This window comes from Ictalurus punctatus, chromosome 10 (genome assembly GCF_001660625.3).
Source record: "Ictalurus punctatus breed USDA103 chromosome 10, Coco_2.0, whole genome shotgun sequence".
NCBI classification, from domain to species: Eukaryota; Metazoa; Chordata; class Actinopteri; order Siluriformes; family Ictaluridae; genus Ictalurus; species Ictalurus punctatus.
In genome coordinates this window covers 27359024-27379863 of record NC_030425.2, presented here as the reverse complement: position 1 = coordinate 27379863, position 20840 = coordinate 27359024, and the positions used below count along the sequence as shown (strand labels likewise).

General features: G+C 39.9%; 2 protein-coding genes across 10 annotated transcripts in view; both read right to left on the bottom strand.

Moving 5' to 3' along the window:
* Positions 1–2868: 2868 nt before the first annotated feature.
* kars1 (lysyl-tRNA synthetase 1) lies at positions 2869–14693 on the bottom strand. 3 transcript variants are annotated; one of them, XM_017478107.3, is made up of 15 exons: positions 12981–13101; positions 10231–10376; positions 9581–9719; positions 9091–9256; positions 8914–9007; positions 8626–8812; positions 8388–8513; positions 7904–8023; positions 7661–7823; positions 7244–7417; positions 7061–7146; positions 5262–5347; positions 4642–4768; positions 4406–4549; positions 2869–3346 (listed from the first exon to the last, which is right to left on the bottom strand). In XM_017478107.3, the coding sequence occupies exons 2-15, from the start codon at positions 10362–10364 to the stop codon at positions 3272–3274; spliced, it is 1821 nt and encodes a 606-aa protein (XP_017333596.1). In that variant the 5' UTR covers positions 10365–10376; positions 12981–13101; the 3' UTR covers positions 2869–3271. The 3 variants fall into 3 exon arrangements, with proteins under 3 accessions (XP_017333596.1, XP_053539358.1, XP_017333598.1); XM_053683383.1 differs by lacking the exons at positions 10231–10376; positions 12981–13101 and adding an exon at positions 14539–14693; XM_017478109.2 differs by lacking the exon at positions 10231–10376 and having other exon boundaries at positions 12981–13127.
* nfat5b (nuclear factor of activated T cells 5b) overlaps positions 14661–20840 on the bottom strand; it is a 50721-nt gene continuing 44541 nt past the window's right edge. For 6 of the 7 annotated variants that reach the window (XM_017478309.2, XM_017478313.3, XM_017478314.3 and 3 more), the window contains 2 exons: positions 20101–20325; positions 16137–19705 (listed from right to left, as the gene is read on the bottom strand). In XM_017478309.2, coding sequence (XP_017333798.1) covers positions 20120–20325 — 206 coding nt within the window. In that variant the 3' untranslated portion in view covers positions 16137–19705; positions 20101–20119. Of the gene's footprint in view, positions 14780–16136; positions 19706–20100; positions 20326–20840 lie in introns of those variants that run through there. The other variant, XM_047157930.2, reaches the window with a different exon arrangement.

The window sequence follows — 20840 nt, the reverse complement described above, 5'->3', positions numbered from 1 at the left end:
TAACAAATCTACAGTACATGCTTATATATAGAGCTTCAGCCAATCAGCTATGCGTTTTCATACAGAATAAAACGACTAAAATTAAATCTTATTTCAACTCCATTTTTTGATTAACTTACAACATTCATGTGCTAGCACTGTAGTCGAGATTTTAATTCCAAATATGTTTGAGGGTAACACCCCATATAGATGAAGTAACCTACTTTTGTGTATATAGAATTCCAAAAATGAACCGACTTGTTCATTCAGGGAATCGAGTCATCGACTTCCAAACTAGTGATTTGTATAGAGCTATAGAAACGCTGTAGAAATAGAGTTATTTCCAGACAGTGGTAATGATCTGGCTCGAGTTCAAGTATGTATAAGATAGAAAATAGGGACAGAAATTCCGACTCTATTCAGTGAGTCATGATATTCGGATCCGCTCACGAAAAAGAGTCGACTCTTTTAATTCTTAGAAGCTTCGTAGCAAGTTTCTACCAAAGTTGTTGGAATTACACATACAGATCAGGAAGAACATTAAAACCACCTGACTAATATTGTGTAGGTCCTCCTCCCGTTGTGCTGCCAAAACAGCTCTGAACCACCACGGTTCCTGAGAGGTTTAAATGACTGAAAGGTTTGCAGAATGTTAAGGAAACATTCTTTGAAACATCAAGCGCTACAGCAAGGTTATCGGAACGTTAGAGAAACATTCCCTGAGCCTCAACGCACAAAGAGACGTTAACGTTTATATACACACAAGAACCAAACAGGAACTAAAATGCTGTTCTCAGAACGGTCCCAGAACATTCTGGAAACCATTCATTATTAGTTGTGCTCGTTATATCTTTTTAAACGAGTCACTAATATGGACGTCTCTGTATCACAGAGTCCACACTTGCACAAACACCAGCAATTCATCAAACAGACTTGAAATATTATACAGTTGCAATCAAAATGATTCAACCCCCCATTGTAAATCAGGTTTATTGTCAAAATTTACAAACTTTCAGCTGTTTGCGATGAACAAATCAAGCAAAAGCAATTGAAATAGTTCAACACAATACACACTTCATCAAGTGGTTTCCCCAAATTCACCAGACTCCTTGTTCTCAATTGGGCTATGGAACTGCCAATCTGCTGTCAACAAGAGCGATATCATTCCTGCCTTTGCCACCCACTCCAACCTCAGTGTGCTGGCTCTGACCGAGACCTGGATCCCCACAGAGAACACTGCAACACCCGCTTCCCTAGCTTCCAACTTCAACTTCTCCTCATCCTACTTGACCTCTGTGAATCATTAGATCCTCCTGTCAACTCTCTCCAGTCTAGGTATCAGACAGATCCTTCAAGGTATTGTGGAGGGGAGGGGTTTCTGAAACTCAGCATCTCACAACTGGGGTTCCTCAGGAAACAGTTCTGGGTCCACTGCTCTTTTCTATTTATGCTACATCTCTGGGGCCTGTGATTCAGTCTCATGGATTCTCATATCATTTCTACGCTGATGACACCCAGCTCTATTTGTCCTTCCAGCCTGATGATCCATCCGTCTCCGCACGAATCTCTGCTGGCCTGCATCACATCTCAAACTGGATGAAGGAACACCACCTTAAGATCAACTTGGCAAAAACTGAGCTTCTCGTCATCCCTGCCTGCCCCTCAAATCAACCTCACCGTACAGCACAGCTCAACCACGACAGCCAGAAACCTTGGGGTGAGTTTCGACGACAGCTTGACCTTTACAAACTACATTTCAACAACTACACGGTCCTGCAGGTTAAATCTATACAACATCAAGTAAATCAGACCCGATCTCACCGAACAGCTACTAGTCCAGGTTCTTGTCATCTCAAAACTTGACTACTGCGACGCACTACTCTCGGGTCTCCCAGACAGCTCCATCAAACCCCTTCAGATGATTCAGAATGCTGCAGCGCGCCTCGTCTTCGACCAGCCCAAAAGAACCCACGTCACACCCCTCTTCGTCTCCCTCCGCTGGCTTCCTGTAGCCGCCGTCATCAAATTCAAGGCCTTGATGCTCACGTACAAGACCTTATCTGGAACAGCACCGCCCTACCTCAACACTCCGCTATGAGGCTTACTTGCCCTCATGCATTAGTAGTGCCTACTCAGCATGGCTCAAGGTCCCTTTCCAATAACTTCACACTAAACTGTCCCTCAGTGGTGGAATGATCTTCCAACTTCAATCCGAACCACAGAATCTGTCACCATCTTCAAAAAACAGCTAAAGACCCACCTCTTCCGTGAGCACGTAACTAATGACTGTAGTTCCTCTTTAACCTAAATTTGACTGGTGTTGAAACACATTTTATTTTATTAGGAAATGCCGTCCAGCTGACATTTCCAGCCATTAAATGGTCTGTCTGGTCCCAGTATGCATTTAATAGGAATGTGTGATACCACAGATTTCCTTTTCTATCTAAATTAAAGCAATACCAAGACTAGTATACTAATAACAAAGCTTTGAAAAGTGTATATAACACATACATACATATATATTTGCAAACGTGGATATCAACAATTATATGGGTGTGTATGACATGATCTGACATGACCATGAGTGCAGAAGAGGGTGTAAGAAGGAACAGCAGCTCTTATCCTACACAGCATTATTATACCCAACAACTTTATTTGTCAAAGTCATACTAACGGGGGGGAATTAAACACACAGCAGAATATTGAAGTGAAATGACCTGAAATGTAAATTCCAGAGTAGAAATGATCAGTACTGCACCTTCACCTGTATTTAAAGCTCATTCACATTACCCATTTTTTATACATCTAGGCTTCAGATTTTGTCCAAAAGTGCACCAAAAAATGCATTCCATTACTCATCGGCCATGACACTTAAATAACTTCACACGGTTTAATCACGCACATGGAGGTTTATTCTTATAATCAATCTGGTGATCATTAAAAATACAGAGGACAGGTGGTATTAAAACCATTATTACAGAAAAATATGGCTGAATCTGAGACATCACCGTCTTGATTGCTTGAAAGAACCTGATGTGAACCGACAACGAACAAAAGCAGCAGTAAAAAAAAACAAAAAAAAACAAAAAAAAAAAAACAGGGTTCAGTGTTCCTGCCAAAAAAACCCCCCCACATGGACCCAATTCCTTTTTCTGCGATGTGAAATCCTTCACCACATAAACATCAGTGTCTAACAGTAACCTGCAAAGCCAGGCAGAAACATGAACCCCGCGTGGTGCTGACGATTGCCGTGTCACTGCTTTCTGATCAGGCGACATCACGGGTCACAGTGTTAAACAGAAGTGCCCTCTGCTGGAGCGGCGGGTTTATTCTCATCAGGCTTCATGGCGGGGAAGAGAAGAACCTCCTGCAACACAAAAATCCACCAGCATGTTCGTTTTAAAACAGAAAATCGAGCAAAAGTTCAAAACTTTGACATGATCCTTTCACCGAGAAGTAGAATAAAGCGTAACTGATGCATGTCTGAGAGTTATGTAAGGAATAAAACCCCAAAGGTGATCGTTTTCCAATAACACAATGTCCAGAAGGCAGTTGAAATAAAAGTACAATTTAATTAAAGCACAACAAGTCGTACTTAAAAAAAAAAAACACGTTATAGTAGCTATAAACTTGTCATGTTACTGAGAAACCACAAAGTGTCAACTCTGTCCAGAAAACTCTCATGTCTTCAGGACAGAGAGCTAAAATGCTAAATAAATGTTTCCCTACAGAAAACTTCACCATATCAGTCATTATATATGTTTGTAGGATAAGATAATATAAACCTTTAATTATCCCCTGTAGGGGAAATTCAATAAGATAATAATTAAGATATTAGATCATCTTTATGTGGAGCGTCTGCCATGCAAGTCCCTTCGAATGAGCTGTTACTATAGAAACGATAACGTATTAGACCAAGCGCATTAATAGAAACCTGGGATTTGCAGATAAACTACTGTCAGAGCTACTGTTCTAGATAATTAATCAACGTCAGAAGCCAGAATTCAACAGCGCCGTGGCAGAAATGTAATTTTATACTACAAATTGAAATAAAAAGATTATCGTCGGTGAATCGAGTTTTAATGATGTACCTTGGGTTGAATTTTTCCTTACAACATCTCAAAAGCAAATAGCGCGTGAATAAACGAATGAATGAGAGAATTAATAATAAAAATAATAATAAATAGATTTTCAGAATTGTCTGAAAAGGCGAAAATAAATGAGGGTAAATCTAAATTCAAGACAAGGCAGGGTCTTAATCCGTGAAATGTAAGATAAAATGAAGATAAATGAGGAGCGATAAAGCCGTAAGGGCTTGAAATTATGTCGAAATTTGAAGGGAAGAAAAGGTTAAATTCCCTTTAACACAAATCTGATCTGACTTGTGGTATTTTTGTCTGTAAAAACAGATTGTTGGTTGGTTTACCTTGATGTTGTTGGAGTCAGTGAGGAACATGGTGAGACGGTCGATGCCCATTCCCCAGCCTGCAGTAGGTGGAAGGCCATATTCTAATGCCGTGCAGAACGTCTCATCTATAAACATGGCCTCGTCGTCACCTTCTGCCTTGGCCTGTTCAAATGAATCATAGAGATGTCACAAACACTGTCACACACACGTCAGACTGTCACACACACGGTGTCAGATGCCGTAAATTCTCTCACCTTAGCCTGCTGCTCAAAGAGCTCGCGCTGCCGGATCGGGTCGTTCAGCTCGGTGTAGGAGTTACAGATCTCTTTCTTCATGACGAAGAGCTCGAAGCGCTCGGTCAGCCCTTTCTGGGATCTGTGCCTGGAAGAACATGAAGAGACGATTAAGAGTACGCAAGACATTAAAAATGATACAGATAATCTTAGAAAGGAGTTCTTGACTCCAGGACGTTCCTCGTTCCCTTCGCACGTCACGCACGTAAACGCGATCGGATTAGGGGTTTAACGATACACCCGGACCAATAACATGTTGGTGGTTGCAATCCGGAGTTATCGGTCACTTCATGTGTCCCGCAGGCCCAACAGAAACAATGCGTTGACTTGACCAGCATGCTCTCTATGTTTTAACTGTGTCATGCAGATTGGGACCTCTGGTGTTCAAACAGTGCAATTGCATTACATGCATAATTAAAGGAACGCTGATATCGTATATATATATACATATATATATATATATATCTCCAAGGTGCACACCATCACGTTTTTGTATCACGTCACGACGTAGGCACTACCCTCCATATCGACGGTCCTATGCCACTCTAGTTGAGAACCCCAGGTTCTGTAGAAGTGCTCACCATTTTGCCAGTGGGCTCATGATCTGAGGGTGGTCACAAATAAACGTAGGGTTGATGCATTTCACCTCGAGGAAATCTCCCACCAACTGCAATACAGGAAGTAAAGAAAAAGATTAACACTACACAAATAAAAAGTGATTATTACTTTCCTAACTGGTGCATTTTTCTGCTCTAGCCGAAAACCAGTATATCTTAGGGGATAGACACATCATAAATCCTTTAGCTATCCAGTGAAGCAAGAGAAAACTCAACGTAGTGACCAGTTTCATATTTTGGTCGCCAGGAAAACGAACGCAATTTAACCTTAAAGCAGGACGAGGTAATTATTTTGTTAAATGCAATAATGCCAACTAATGAAGTGAACACTCCAATTCCTGCGAAGATTGCGCAACTACTATCCTCATCTTCATCCGACGTCTTTCATGGAGTCGTCTCTCTTTTCGTCCGATGTGCTACTTACAGGATTGGAGGACAGTTGTGTTCTATTTTGATCGTGTTTTGTCTTGGTTTTCACATTCCTGTACGGTGCTAATTCGTTAAAAATGTTCGTCTCTACGACTAGCAAAATCAGTTCTTTCTGATGATCACAATGCCTCCTTGGTTGATGTTTGTTTGTTTATTTATTGTTCTTGTAATGCCATGTCAGCATCAATGGCTATTTTCATGGCAAGATCAAAGTAGGCAAAACAGAACATTCTGTAAATTCTTACAACAACAAAATCTAATAACTTTTCAACAGGTACACTATTGGTCAAAAGTTTAGACACACTCATTTTTGATTTTTATTCCCCCGCCGATAATTTTTAGTGATAAAAATTTCAAAATAAATCAAAATAATCTGGAAAGACCTTTGTAATGTTACAGTCTAAAACTGGATTTAAAGAGAAGCAAATTAGTAAATGAATCACATGAAAATGTATCACTTGAATATGAATCACATGAAAATGAATCTCATGAAAATGAATCTCATGAAAATGAATCACATGTAAATGAACCATATGAAAATGTATAAATTAATTAAAGTAAAAAGTAAATAAATAAATATTTTAGAATCTTCAAAGTCGACGCCCTTTTTACCGATAATTTCCAGAAATGTATTCCTGGCATTTTCTCGACCGATTTCTTGAGGAATTTCCCCGAGATGCTTTTTAAACAGTATTAAAGGAGTTCCCACCGACGCTGGACTCTTATCGGCTGCTTTTCGGAAATATATTTCGCTCCGAGTCGTCCGTTTAAAATAAATATAATTTTTTGTAAATAAAATGTTCGTTTACTAATGAAAGAAACGAATACATCGGCACGATCATATTTTTATCTACGACACCGATTTCACACGTTTAATCACACACCTTCAGATCAAAAGGTTTTTAAGATCACGAGAAACGGTTCAGTCGAGTGTCCACAAACTTTTGACCGGTCGTGTTTAATTTCTGATAAGAACTCTAGGATTTTCCCGAGGCGAGACATGTGAGTATCGAATGTCCAATACGGCATCTTGTGTATACGGTCTGATCGTGTCTGGATTTAAAGGGGAAGTGGAGGAAGTGTCTTTGTTTCCCTGGTTGATGTTTGTAGTGCGGCAGGTGGCAAATGGCGTGTGCTAGTATGTTTTGCTCCACCGCGTAACACGAAGCCACTGGAACGTCATTTGAGTGCCCCCCCCCTCTGGTTAGTGGACAGGAGAAAAGAAGCTAGCGACTGTCCAACGACGCAACCATCGGATTGTAAGAGACTCTGATCTCTCGGATTAATACCATGATACACAGCAACGTTACGTCTTGGCAAATTAAATCAGTAACCTTATCCAGGAGCCGAGCTGTTGTTCTTGGAGGCGGACAGTCCACTCCCTTCTGAGCACACAGGTCGTCGAAGAATTTGCGGGTTTCTGCACAAAAAAAAAGAGAACCAAAATGACGCGAATAACGGCAGCACGTTTTTCCTCTTACTTGAACACTTTATACACACGCTCCCCGTTAGAATACCGTCAGAATCGTAAGTGTCAGCGGCTGGGAATTTCACTCCCATCTCCTTTTCCAGATCATGGGTCATGCTGATTCTCTTAAAAGGAGGAGTGAAGTCGATTTCATAGCCTTGTCCTTCCGGTCCATCAGGGTGATAGGTCAACTTGTAACCTCCTGTGACGTGCTTCACCATTCCTGATCATAAGAGCAAAGCAGATTCACACTCGCTTGTATTTTCAGCAACCAGGACCCTTAAATAGCTTAATAAGTTCATAAAATGGTGGCGATAATATTGATAAAGTCCAGTGTTCAACAAATAATTATTAACAACATTCACATGGGTAACATTTCCCTACTCATGAAATGAGGCGGGGAGGAGAGGTAAGAATACAACTCATTCTAGATTAGCAGGATTAATATAAAGCGAGTAAAACACACCTGAGAGAAGCTTCTCAGTGATCTCCATCAGGTCGTGGTAGTCAGCGTAGGCCATATAAAACTCGCACGTAGTGAACTCGGGGTTGTGCGTGAGGTCGATGCCTTCGTTTCTAAACTGACGACCGATTTCATAGACGCGGTCGATACCTCCGACCACCAGCATCTAGGATGGGATAACATCAACGTAGTTCTGGCAGCTCGTTCGGTACGTTCTGTCTTTCAGATTTTAGTTTAGTACCGTACCTTGTGGTAAAGCTCGGGCGCGATCCTCATGTACAGGTTCATATCCAGCTCGTTGTGGTAAGTGATGAAAGGCCGAGCCACTGCGCCTCCAGGAATCAGGTTCATCATCGGGGTCTCGATCTACGACAACCGGGACGTCAACGAGCGATCATAGAATTCGGTGCGTATAGAATATAGAAAGAAAGAAAAAAGGGACCATAATTGAATTTGGTCAAATGAAGGATTTAAAAGTGTTTATTTGTTCTTAAAATTTTTACAAACCCTTTAGACTTTTCTGCATAAATATAACCTAAAACATCATCGGATTCTCACACACAAATCCTAAAAATAGACAAAGAGAATGACGTTTTAGGTCATACCGATATATAGAAAATTCGAAAGGGTTCACAAACTTTCAAGCACCACTGTAAAACAGGACAAAGAATAGCATGTGGCCCTTTACCTAAAACGATTTCGACACCCCTTATGTAGATTGTAGTCTCACCTCAAGGAAACCAAGCTGGTCCAGGAAGTTGCGCAGGTACGTGATGATCTTGGCGCGTGTCACAAACTTCTGCCTCACAGAGTCGTTCAGGATCAAGTCCAAATACCGCTGACGGAAACGGGTTTCCTAACAATCACAAAGACACACATTTTTTTTACTTTCACCCTTTATAATTTTGATTAATACCCAAGCTAATAAAACAGTGTGTGTGTGTGTGCGCGCAAGTAGAAACGCTGACCTTGTCCTTCAGGCCGAAATGCAGGTGAGGAAGCATGTGCAGACATGGAGACAGCAGGGTCATCTCTACAGGGATGATGCTCAGCTCGCCTTTCTTCGTCTTCCCAGGATTACCGCGTACCCCGATGATGTCACCACGGCGCAATTTATTGTTGATGTGCACGAAGTCTTCCTCCGATTTGTAATTCCTGAGTGGAGGAAAAGCAGCATGTCATTTATTAAATAACGTGCAGCTGAGGAACACTGGAACATCGAGCCCTTGTGAAGTGTGTGTGAGAGTGTCTCGGACCTGGAGTTCGCCATAACCTGCAGCTTAACCCCCTCTCCTCGGAGGTCATAGAAGAGCAGTTTGGCCCCGGAGGCTCTCTTGGCGTGGACACGACCTGATAAACGACGAATGTTAAACACAATTTAAAAAAAAAACCTTCCAGAGTTGAACTCTCAACAAAACGGTCAAGAATTTTACCAGAAACGTTAAGGACGACATCGGACAGCTGCTCCCCGGGCTGTAGGTGATTATATTTCTCAATGAACTCGGTGAGAGACAAGTCCACGTGAAACTTGTGGGGATAGGGGTCTTCAGCGGTTCCCTTCAGAGCCTGGACGGCCTGCGTGCGGATCTTGAAGTATTGCTATAAAGACACAGCATGGATATCATGTATTAGAATACGTATTAATATACCTGTGAACTGCAGATGCACTACCGTCAGAGCTGCTGTTTAGGGAAAATTAATCACCACATTTTGACCAATCAAGAATCGAGAATTCGACAGCGCTGTGGTATAAAATGTGATGAAGATCAGGCTTCAAATTTACGGTTTCCTGTAGCGTTTAACAAATTGTTATTTCTTATTTGTATTTCGCTGCGTTTGTTATGGTTACTGAAGCGGGGTTAAGATTCTCAAGTTAAACGAGATGGAACGTCGACATGACGATTACGGTAACGTATGACTTACGTTGGGGTCCAGAGTCTCCTCGTCCAGTCCGTCCACATGCTGCTTGTCATTCGCCTCCTTGTTCTGCTGCGCTTGGTCCTTGGTCTTGGCCTCCTTCTCCGCGGCCTTCTTCTCCGCCTTCGCACGCCTCTTCAGCTCACTGAAACGCAGACGAGTTGCTGTGACTTAGAGCCTCGTGACCTTAACGCAACGACAATGAGATCATGATGCAAGATCGTGCACAAAGATTCGGTGAGGTGACGAGCAGGGGTGGGCGATATGACAATCACGTCACGATACATGATAGCACCATGGTATGCAAGTTTGCAAAATAAATCGAAAAAATAAAAAGATAATTCCTTTATTCAGTATCTGTTAAAAAAAATAAATAAAAATTACGTCAAACTGAAAAGCAGAGGGGGAAAAAAATTACCATCGAACAACAATTTTTTATTTTTACTAACAAAATCGCTGAAATCAGCTGCTTCCAATTAGATCTTTGTAATTATTACTAATATATATATATAAAAATTATACTGTGATATAACTGATCACAATATTCATATAACGTCATCATACTGCACAGCCCTAGTGACAAAAGGTTGGTTGTGGGTTTTTTTTTCCTTCTCCCCTCCACCCTCTCCATCACATTAGACATAAACACCACCAACCTTTTGTCACCTCTCCAGCGACATCCTTCAATAAGCGAAGGCAGCGTTTGCAGAACGTGGGGCACAAACTTCTGCACCCGTAACCCGACGGCCCGGCACACGGGCTGCCTGGCTGCTCTGACCAGCGTCAACATGATGCGCGGGTCCTGAACCAAGAAAACGCACACGTCAGACTCATTTCTGTATCCCCACCTCGCACGTCTACGAATGTCGCACGTTTCACGCTGCACAAAATTAAACAGACCAAAAAAAAGAAAAGATAGAAAGAAGAAGAAAGGAAAAAAAAAGCGCCGAGAGGTGTGCGAGAAACTCGTTCCTTCTCGGCTGACAGCGGGAGTGTAGTTTTCTATTATAGCCGGCTCGACATGTCATGCGTTCTGAGAGGCTTTTCAGCTCAGCACAGTTGTACAGAGTGGTTATGAGAGTTACTCTAGTCTTCCCATCAGCTTGAACCAGTCTGGCCATTCTTTCTCCTCTGAACTTTCACATCAACAAGGTGTTTGAACCACAGGTTGTTGGTGTTTCTCACGCCAATCTGTATAAACTCTAGACAACTCGACAACCGCGCCAGGGTCAAACTTACCAAGGTCACTAAGTTTTCCCGGAAACTACTGAGAAGGGTCCGCTGTCATTATACAGTACGAGAGCGGTCTATAGAGGCAAGATGAAAACTCTCTCCGACTACGTGTACATGGACACCAGTTATCTAATTATTGACCTTTATTCTGAATAAGACGTGTAATATTCTGATTAGGGTGTTTACAAGAGACGGTTATAGAATATTCCTTTAATGTTCCAACTTTACATTTTATAGAACGTAGATCGATTAACAGCACATGCCATTACATCCCCACGCCACGCTGTCCAACATTTCCTCCAGAATTTCACACATCGACATACAGTTGGTCTTTGTTACGGAAGCGTATACAGTTTCGGGTGTTTCATTTTTAATTTGTAAAGTGCGGTTAATTATTTCTCATGCTATACGTGCATATAGACGACTGCCGTGGGCTGTGTCCCAAACCGCATACTTACATACTATACAGAAATGTGTGTATTTCACCTACTATATAGTAGGTAAGTACGCGGTTTGGGACGCAGCCGTGCTCTCTTGTTTGCCATCAAACGGTTGAGCGCTGCCGTGTGTGTGTACATGTCCTGTCGCACAATGCGGTGAAAACTCCCACACGACGTTAATAGTGTGATCAAGGTGTGTACATGTCTGTAACGCACGTCGATAACGCGACTAAAACAGGAATACTCGACACGTCTTAATTCCATTCGTGTTTACTTCGAGTGTGACTTCAGTCCGATTAGGGTTTATCAGAAATCGCTGTTTACATGCTGGTTTCTTAACATCAGAATATTGTTGTATATGTAAACGTACAGACCGATAAATTTTGTTGTGTTCTTTTGAAGAGTTTTTTTTTTTTTTAAACTGTCAATTTTCATTTTGAACATCTCTATTTTTTTGTTGTTATTTGGAGCATTACATTTTAGATCAGTTTGTTCCCTGGTTTTCTGGCAGCCCTTAAAGAGTGGCACAGCTGGATTTTGTTCCTGGCTGTTGATAAATACATCCAGGCTCCCGGTCTGTTGGGAATGCAATAGCATTCTAGAATCTTTATGGAATGCAGTAGCAGTCACGCAAACGGCTCCTTATCTCATCCTCCTAACTCGACAGCTCTTCGGGTCTAACTCTGAACCTTTTGTAACCGAGTAACTTGGGGTAACGCAAACGTGCGTCAGTTTTTCCAAATGAATATTTATCAACAAATTCTTCTACTTGTAAGGCTGTTTGACGGGTCACTTGTACCAAACAGTTTTAATCCAAAACTAAAAAAAAAAAAGCTCCATGGTTAAAATAAACCACCAGAATATTAGTGTACAAAGAATAGGTAAATATTTCACAAACTCCTTGAGCACTCCCGGCAATGGCCAGCCATTTTCACAAACGATCTACACGTAGTTTCGAGTCCATAAAAAGAGACCCATCCAAACACAAACAAGCTTTCCGGACCGGAAATCAGTGCTCCAAATGGGGTTTGTCAGCCACTTAATACACTTCTGCTGAGAAAACGTCTCGAGGCATTGTTTTAAAACCATGCTTTACATCTTTTTACAGGTTATATGTGTAAGAAAGACATAACAAAATCGAATACTGCACCTTTAATCAGGAAAAGATGCAGAAGTCAAGGATAGCTCACATACATGTATGTTTTCCCCCCTAAACACGCTTGATCTGAATATTAGATGATTGCCATCCCCCCCCCCAAAGCATAGCACTAACGTGAACGACTTTTCTTTTTTTTTTTTTTTTTTTTTTTTTACAAGTTAAGACACTCGTAATTACGACCATTCCAAGAGCACGTGACAGGGGGAACACAATTAAACACCGGTACCATCCAGGATTCGGGTACGCACATTGCTAGCTAATGGCACTATGCTATGTGCTTAGCTAGACAGCTGGGTAAATGAACCTGCTCCTGTTTCATTCGCATACTTTACGCTCCACTCCATAAGATATTTAGCTGAGCTAGCTAGTTAAGATAAGCTAAGCTAAACTAAGCTAAGCTAAAGTTACTCCCAAGCAAGATAACGTTACATCATTCATCACAGCAGATCCTTGCGATTATAAACCGGAAGCGCGTTTTTTTTTTTTTTTTTTTAAATCTTCCTACAAAATTTCTAACAAAAGTTCCCATTTTAACCCTGTCCAGTCCATACAGTATTTCTTACAATTCGCATACTTTTTACTGAGTTTCTCTCCGTCCGCCGCCACGTCCGCCATCTTGTCCGAGCCTCCGCGCTGCTACCTAACTCCACGCGCGATGAGTTTTCTCCTCCTTCTCCTCCACTCAACGGTATTTCAACAAGCCCCGCCTCCTGTGATATGATTGGTCAGAAATGTAGCCGTCCAATCAGAAAACTCGCATGCGCGAATATTTGTCCAGACCACGCGCAAAGAAGTTGCCGGCACCGGTATAAAATGTGAAGCTAGCACTTAGCGGCGACAAAACAAGAAGATAAAAAAATAAAAAATAAAAATCCAAGCTAAACCACAGAGCAGAGTTGTCGTTGTAGATTGGAATAAAGTTGGTTTGACGTTGGACGTTCGATATTCGCGGAAATTAAGGGACTTTTAGAAACTATTCTCATACCTGTGACTAAGTCATTCCCTTCAAATGCTATTGAGCTTTAAATTATGGTATATTTTGTGTATGGGCACATGCAGCAATAAAATACATGACAATATTTATATATGATTTAATAGTTTATTTTGATAAAAATCAAAAATCTAAAAGGTGTGCCTCATACCTGACACTTAGGTGAACACTTTACAGTTGGTTATATCAGTGGTTTTCAAAGTGGGGACCACCGGGGGGCGCCCGGGGGGCCTCAACAATTTGGTATGCCCATCCCTCCCACTAGTAAGTTTTCTCTTTCTCACTCTCAGACACACACACACACACACACACACAATCAATTCCTAATGTAATGTAAAGATGTAAGATGTAATTATTAATTTTTTTAAAAAAGGGGATATATTCAGAAGTCTGTATTTTTTAATGTGTTTTAAAGACATCTTGCAAAAGGGGGGCCTCAGTCAAATGTTAATGCCATTTGGGGGGCCTTGCCCTGGAAAAGTTTGGGAACCCCTGGGTTATATGACTGTAAGTCATTCCCTTCAAATGCTATTGAAGTTAGAATCGTGTATAACAAAGTCGTATGTAACTTTAGAGACGGTCCCTTAATTTCCGCGAATCTCGAACGTCCAACATCAAACCAACTTTATTTCCAGTTCATTGTAGAAGTATCACCCTTCATCTCAGTGGTGTGGCATCAAGGGGCAAAAAACAAAAACAAAACAAAAAAAAACAACAACTTGCCACCCCAATTCTTACCTCAGTGTTAAAAGATTGTTTTTTCAGTGATATCTCTGCTATTTGGAAAGCTAATTAGATTTTGAGTTTGGTCATCACCCACTTCTCTTTGGATGTGTAAGACATGGCCTGGACTGTACCATTCGTAAAAAAATAAATAAATAAATAAAATGGTCATCTCCCTAACTGAGCAGCAGCTTAACTAATTCTTGATAATTTTTTTGTTAACCATTTATACCGCAGCGCTGTTGAATTCTCAATTCTGATTGGTCAGCAAGTGTTGATTAATTTTCTATAACAGCATAATAGTCGAAGCGTATTTAAAAGTGCATTAAGTAACTATTATCTCTGTAATAGTTAATAAGTTAAATGGGGGCGGGGGGGGGTTGTACGTTGGCTTAGTGGTTAGCATGTTTGCTCACACCTCTGGGGGTTGGGGCTCGAATCCTGCATCCGCCCTGTGTGCACGGGGCTTGCGTGGTCTCCCCGTGCATCAGGGGTTTCCTCCGAATCCTCCAGTTTCCTCCCCGAATCCAAAGACATGCGATGTAGGCTGATTGGCATTTCCAAATTGTCGGTGGTGTGTTAATGTGAGTGATTGTGCCCTGTGATGGGCTTCTGGACAAAGGAGTTTGTGCTTTGAAGTTACTCTGTAACAAGACAATCTGCATTAGAAAAAAAAAAAAAAAAATCTCATTAACTTCAAATGACAAAAAAAGAAAAAAAAAACAGAAGACAGAACTCACTTGTTACATGGAATTTCCACAACATTAAATGTAACTATGAATCAACAGTTGAAAAGTATAACTTGTTTGTTAACAAAGTCAAAATGTGTGCTTTGGCACACTGCTGTGGTATAAGAGGAATAAAACACTCCAAGTCATAATGTTATAGGAAAATAATCATCTTTGGGGTGGCAGCACTAACTCAGCTTCATCACACCACATTGCTGATGATTATTTACATTTATGGTATTTGGCAGACGCTCTTATCCAGGGCGACTGACATTTATCTCACTTATACATCTGAGCAGTTGAGGGTTAAGGGCCTTGCTCAAGGGCTCAACAGTGGCAGCTTAGCAGTACTGGGATTTGAACTCACAACCTTCCGATCAGCATACCAACGTCTTAACCACTGAGCTACCACTGTGGTATTAAGTCTTCAAGGGTTCACTGGATAATAAAACTCATATCAAGGTTCTCCTTTGTAATTGGGAATTAGTTGTAGCATCCATCCATCTACAGTAGAATTTTCCATATTTCTGCATAAATATGACCTGATTTTCACACAAAAGCCTTAAAAGTAGATAAAGAGAACCCAATTAAACAAATGAGACAAACATATTATACTTGGTCATTTATTTATTGAGGAAAATGATCCAATATTACATATCTGAGAGGGGCAAAAGTATGTGAACCTTTGCTTTCAGTATAATAGCAATTGTCTTGAATTTCCTCCATTTGTACACAATCTATCACACTCTGGATTGGTGGAGTCCAAACTCATTAGAGATGTTTTTTTTTTTATTTAATTTTTTAATTTTTTAACCTTTTCCAGCCTGATGAGGATCGACGATTCTTTTACTGAGGTCCTCATAAATCTCCTTTGTTCGTGCCATGATACACTTCCACAAACGTATGTTGTGAAGTTCAGACTCGGATGCTTCTTTAAATAAAACAGGGCGCTCACTCGCACCTGATCGTCATCCCATTGAATAAAAACACCTGACTCTAATATCACCTTCAAATTAATGGCTAATCCTAGAGGTTCACATACTTTTGCCGCTCACAGATATGTAATATCGGATCATTTTCCTCAATAAATAAATGACCACGTGTAATATTTTTGTCTAAATTTGTTTAACAGAGTTCTCTTTATCTACTTTTAGGACTTGTGTGAATAGTATAGAAAATTCTACAAACTATTCTAATAGTATAGAAAATTCTACAAACTTTCAAGCATCCGTCCATCTATCTATCCATCCGTCCGTCCATCTATCCACACAGACACTGTAAGAAACAATCAATTTTACCAATAATATTTATTGATAAGATCAAGCTTACAGAAAAAATACAAGACGACAAATGCATAAATGATGAAAAAGGTGAACAAAATATTTATGTAGACTGCATTTAACAAAGCAGATTTACCCCCAACACGCACTGGGCTGGCTCTCACTACACATCGCATGTAGGTTAATTCTAACAAACCATTTCATATCATACAGATCGCAGTGACACTGTGGGAACTGGGCTGTTGAGAACTGTGTTATTTCTGAGCTTTTCTTTTCTCCTTGAGTAGGAACATACAACCACAATATCACAACAACTATCGTAAAGTAAAGCACAAATTCAAAACAAACAAACAAACAAACAAACAAACAAAGCTATAGGTTCCCAACTGTTAAAAAAAGAAAGTTGAATACATAAGGAAGAAATAATTTAAAAATAAACATTGTGAGTACGGAGTTTAACTGCATAGCTGCTTGAAGTGAAATTTGGACTGAAGATATTCTGAATAAAGGTGAACATGTACTGAATAGCTTTATCTATACAGTATGATATCTATATCTCTATATATTTATATATATAATATTGGCACCCTTGGTAAATAGGAGCAAAGAAGGATGTGAAAAATTGTCTACTGTTTAACCTTTTGATCAAAGAATTCACAAAAATACTCTGCTCTCATGGATATCAAACAATTGCAAACAACACAGCTTTACCAAAAAATAAAATAAAAATCTTTGTTAAATATAAGTGTGCAACAATTATTGCCACCCCTATGAATTCATATGAGAAAAATATATTTGAAGTATATTCCCATTGATATTTTACAGTTTTTATTACACCTGGGTGACAAGGAACAGGAAATTGTTGAACCATGACTTCCTGTTTCACAGGGGTTTACAAATTCCCTTAGAAGGGTTTCAAGAAAAAAGCCTCTACTCTCATCCAAAAACAAACTCAAGCGTGTTCAGTTTCCAGACACTACTGGAACTTCAAATGGGATCGGGTTCTATGGTCAGATGAAACCAAAATAGAGCTTTTTGGTAATAAACACCAGAGGTGGTTTTGGTACACAGAGCGGTAGCCATGTGGAGAAGTACCTCATGTCCACGGTTAAATATGGAGGTGGATCTTTAATGTTCTGGGGCTGTTTTTCTGCCAGAGGACCTGACATTTTGTTAGGATACATGGCATCATGGACTCTGATCAAATATCAACAGATATTAAATGAAAACCTGACTGCCTCTGCCAGAAAGATTCAAATGGGCTGTGGTCGGATCTTCCAGCAGGACAATGATCCAAAACATACATCAAAATCAACACAAAAATGGTTTACTGACCACAACATCAAGGTCCTGCCATGTCCATCACACTCCCCTGACCTGAACCCCATAGAACTGAAGAGGAGAGTCCACCAGCGTGGATTTCGAAATGTGAAGGATCTGGAGAGATTCTGTATGGAGGAACGGTCTCAGATCGATCGCCATGTATTCTCCAACCTCATCAGGCGTTATAGGAGAAGACTCAGAGCTGTTATCTTGGTAAAGGGAGGTATTGACACAAAGTATTGACTAAATGGGTGCCAATAATTGTTGCACACCTATATTTAACAAATTTACATTTTTTTTATAAACCTGTGTTGTGTTTACAATTGTATGATATCCATGAGAGCAGAATATCTTTGAACAAAAGATCAAAAGGTTAAACAATAAAGATAATTTTTCACAGCCTTCTTTGTGCCTATTTACCAAGGGTGCCAATATTAGTGGAGGGCACTGAAGATATATATATATATATATATATATATATATATATATATATATATATATATATATATATATATATATATATATCTCACAGAGGAAAAGATATGATTGGTCCAAAGTCAGATGAGGTCATGAATGTTATATTGTGTTTAAAATGTTATATTTTGTTAAAAAAAATTTGTTTATAAAAGTCCCACGATATCCATTTCTATACAGCAGTTAAATCTGTTCTCGAAACCGTTAGCAATAAAGCTTTCAGAAAGCTTGTACAAGCAAAAAATCTGATGGAAATAAAATTCATTATATGGAAATAAAAATTCGAAACCAAACAACTTACATCTTACTTATGATAGACGGTCACATTTAGATTTTACTTTTTAGATTTTAAAAACAAATTCAACAGACACCATTTTCTTTTTCTCCCATTTGAAAATGTTTTCGGAGATATAAATTACACAAGATACGAGTTTTCCCAAATCTGGCAATAGAGAAAATCTGGTTATATATATATATATATCCACATAAATATTTAATGACAGAAACAAACAATTAATTGATTGTTAATCTGTCCTGTACAGAGATGAAGGCCAATCACAGACAGCTCTTCCCCTAACACAGGGCTCCTTTAAAGATCTAAAAGATCACTCCTCCACCTAAACAGAGGTCTGAATAGTCACTATTCAAAACTAGCAATAAAAAGTCCTAAAAAGAAGCAATCCGGCGGTAATTATCTGAGTAAAAGCTCAAATGAGCGAATACACTTTAATATCACACTTTAATATATTAATAGAAAAAAAGAAAACACATCCTGCCTTCTGACTCACAAGCCAGATATCTCTGTAAAAGAAAAAAAAAAATTGGCAGCTTTACAACAAGCTTGGCAGTAAACTTGCATGATATTCGACGTTCATTCATGAGATAGCAGCCTTACCCCCCCCCCCCCCCCCCCCATCAACCCTCCGAGCCATAAAACTGGCCAGATTTTTCAGTGTAAAAAGCGCCACCTTATCCAGAGACCTGCATTCGAGGCCTTGACTGCTCCTCTGCTACCCTGAACGATAATATTCTGCTGTAAAAGTTGTATTTACAAGGATAACAAGGTTAAATGCGTAATAAAATGTCGTGTCCTCCTTGAATGTGGCAAGAACGTCATTGAAAAAAATGAAAAGGACACCACGAAACGGTAACGAACAGGGCGATAAAGTTTTACGGCTTATCGTCAGCGTTCCAGACGCCTATAAACAATCAAATACAGCACGGAGCGCGAGTTAGCGAGATATGTCCGTATTTTAGAATTTATAAATGAGTCATTTCTCATTGTGACGCACAAATGGATACGTTGTTTTTCAAGACATGTTTGTGAGTATGAAGAGAGAACGAACATTTGAACATAACCAGAAAAAGGACAAATTACCAACCAGTCACATAAATTTAGACTGAAAGCAAAAAAAAAAATGCAAAAGTGATACCGGGGCACAAAAAACAAACTGTTTAAAATTTATATATATATATATATATTTAACACATTTCTTTCATTATTTGATTAAGATAAAAGTTAGGGTTGTTTTTGTATTGCATCAGTCACAGGTGCACATAGAAATATTTGTGTACTGAGTTGCTGATGCAATTACACACACACACACACACACACACACACAAAAAGTGCTTCTATTATAAGATAGGCTTCATTTGCATCTAAAGACAAACACGACAAGCTCCGTGACATTCAAAGTGTTTAAACTCACAAATAACAAAACTGTACATTCACACAGCAGACGTCACGGTTATCGCGATTCCTCCGCCGTTTTCTATATGCCTGTGTTGGGAGACAAATAAAAGTGGGTACAAAGTTGTTGATTTTTGTTTTTGTTTTTTTTACGAGAAAATGAAATAAGCATATTAATAGAACAAAACAGAGACGACAGACATTTTGAAACGTGTTTAGTGTGGCAAGTTCCACTTATGTTGGACAAATTACAAGTAAGATATCAATCAAACGGCAAGAGAGCCAGGGACGGTTATTTATTAAATATTTTTGTTAACTTTTCCGTATATTTGAGATTGTTGTCTTGTTGCAAGATATACACATATTTCGTTTTTAAAAATAGGAGGTACATATTCTTCTGGTGGTGGTATATCAGAAACTGGACAAACTTTCCTTTCGATATGAAAGTTCTTAGTATGCGTTTTAGTATTCTTTTAATCGTTTACCTGCAGGGCCTGTAAGGTCCTAGTATGAGCGAGAGAGGCTGTTGCTTTGCTCCTGAAGGCTGACGAGGAGGTCGTCGAGCTTCTCCATGTTCTGGGAGGTGGTGAGGGAATTCGGTACATTTCCGGATTCGCCCATCGACGAGTTGAGTAAGGAATGAATCGTCCCTTCGTTCTCTCTCTGGTCTGAGAGTGCGCTTCCTTGGGAGTCCATCATCTGACCGCAATCTACAACAGAGAACAAATCAGGACCTTTAAAATCTAATAAAGACATGTTTAGGCCATTTTTCAGATTGGGGAGGGGGAGGGGGACGGACGGACGGACATAGCTTTATTAGCTAGTCCACCATGCAAGTCAAAGCTCCAATGCACTACCCTGTCCCATGTTATGCTTGCCTGGAAGTCCAATGAGCTTAACTAATTCATATAATTGAATTCAACAGTATGACCCGGTAATCACGTGTATTAATATAGACTACGGGAAATAAACGACTATTTGAATCACTTGAAGGGGCGACTTTATGTAGATATAGTCGTTATCCTCTCCTGAAAATGTCTCTTGGTGGTGAACTATTACGTTTATATCCTCCACAAATTGGCTGAAAGCCTTTGAGAAGCATTTTGGCTATGAGCTGTGGTCATATATGAAAACATTATTTGAATTATGTCTGATAGAGTTACTTCTGTGCAACATGGATGCTAGACAGAATCATTTCCAGAATCAGGACTACTATGGGACTCGT

Coding starts and splice junctions, on each gene's coding strand:
- kars1 (XM_053683383.1), bottom strand. CDS start 14,678: ATGCCAATCAGCCTACATCGCATGTCTTTGGATTCGGGGAGGAAACTG. Junction 9,008..9,090: donor TGTCGTCCTTAACGTTTCTG/GTAAAATTCTTG, acceptor GTCGTTTATCAG/GTCGTGTCCACGCCAAGAGA. Junction 4,550..4,641: donor TCTTTGAGCAGCAGGCTAAG/GTGAGAGAATTT, acceptor TCATTTGAACAG/GCCAAGGCAGAAGGTGACGA.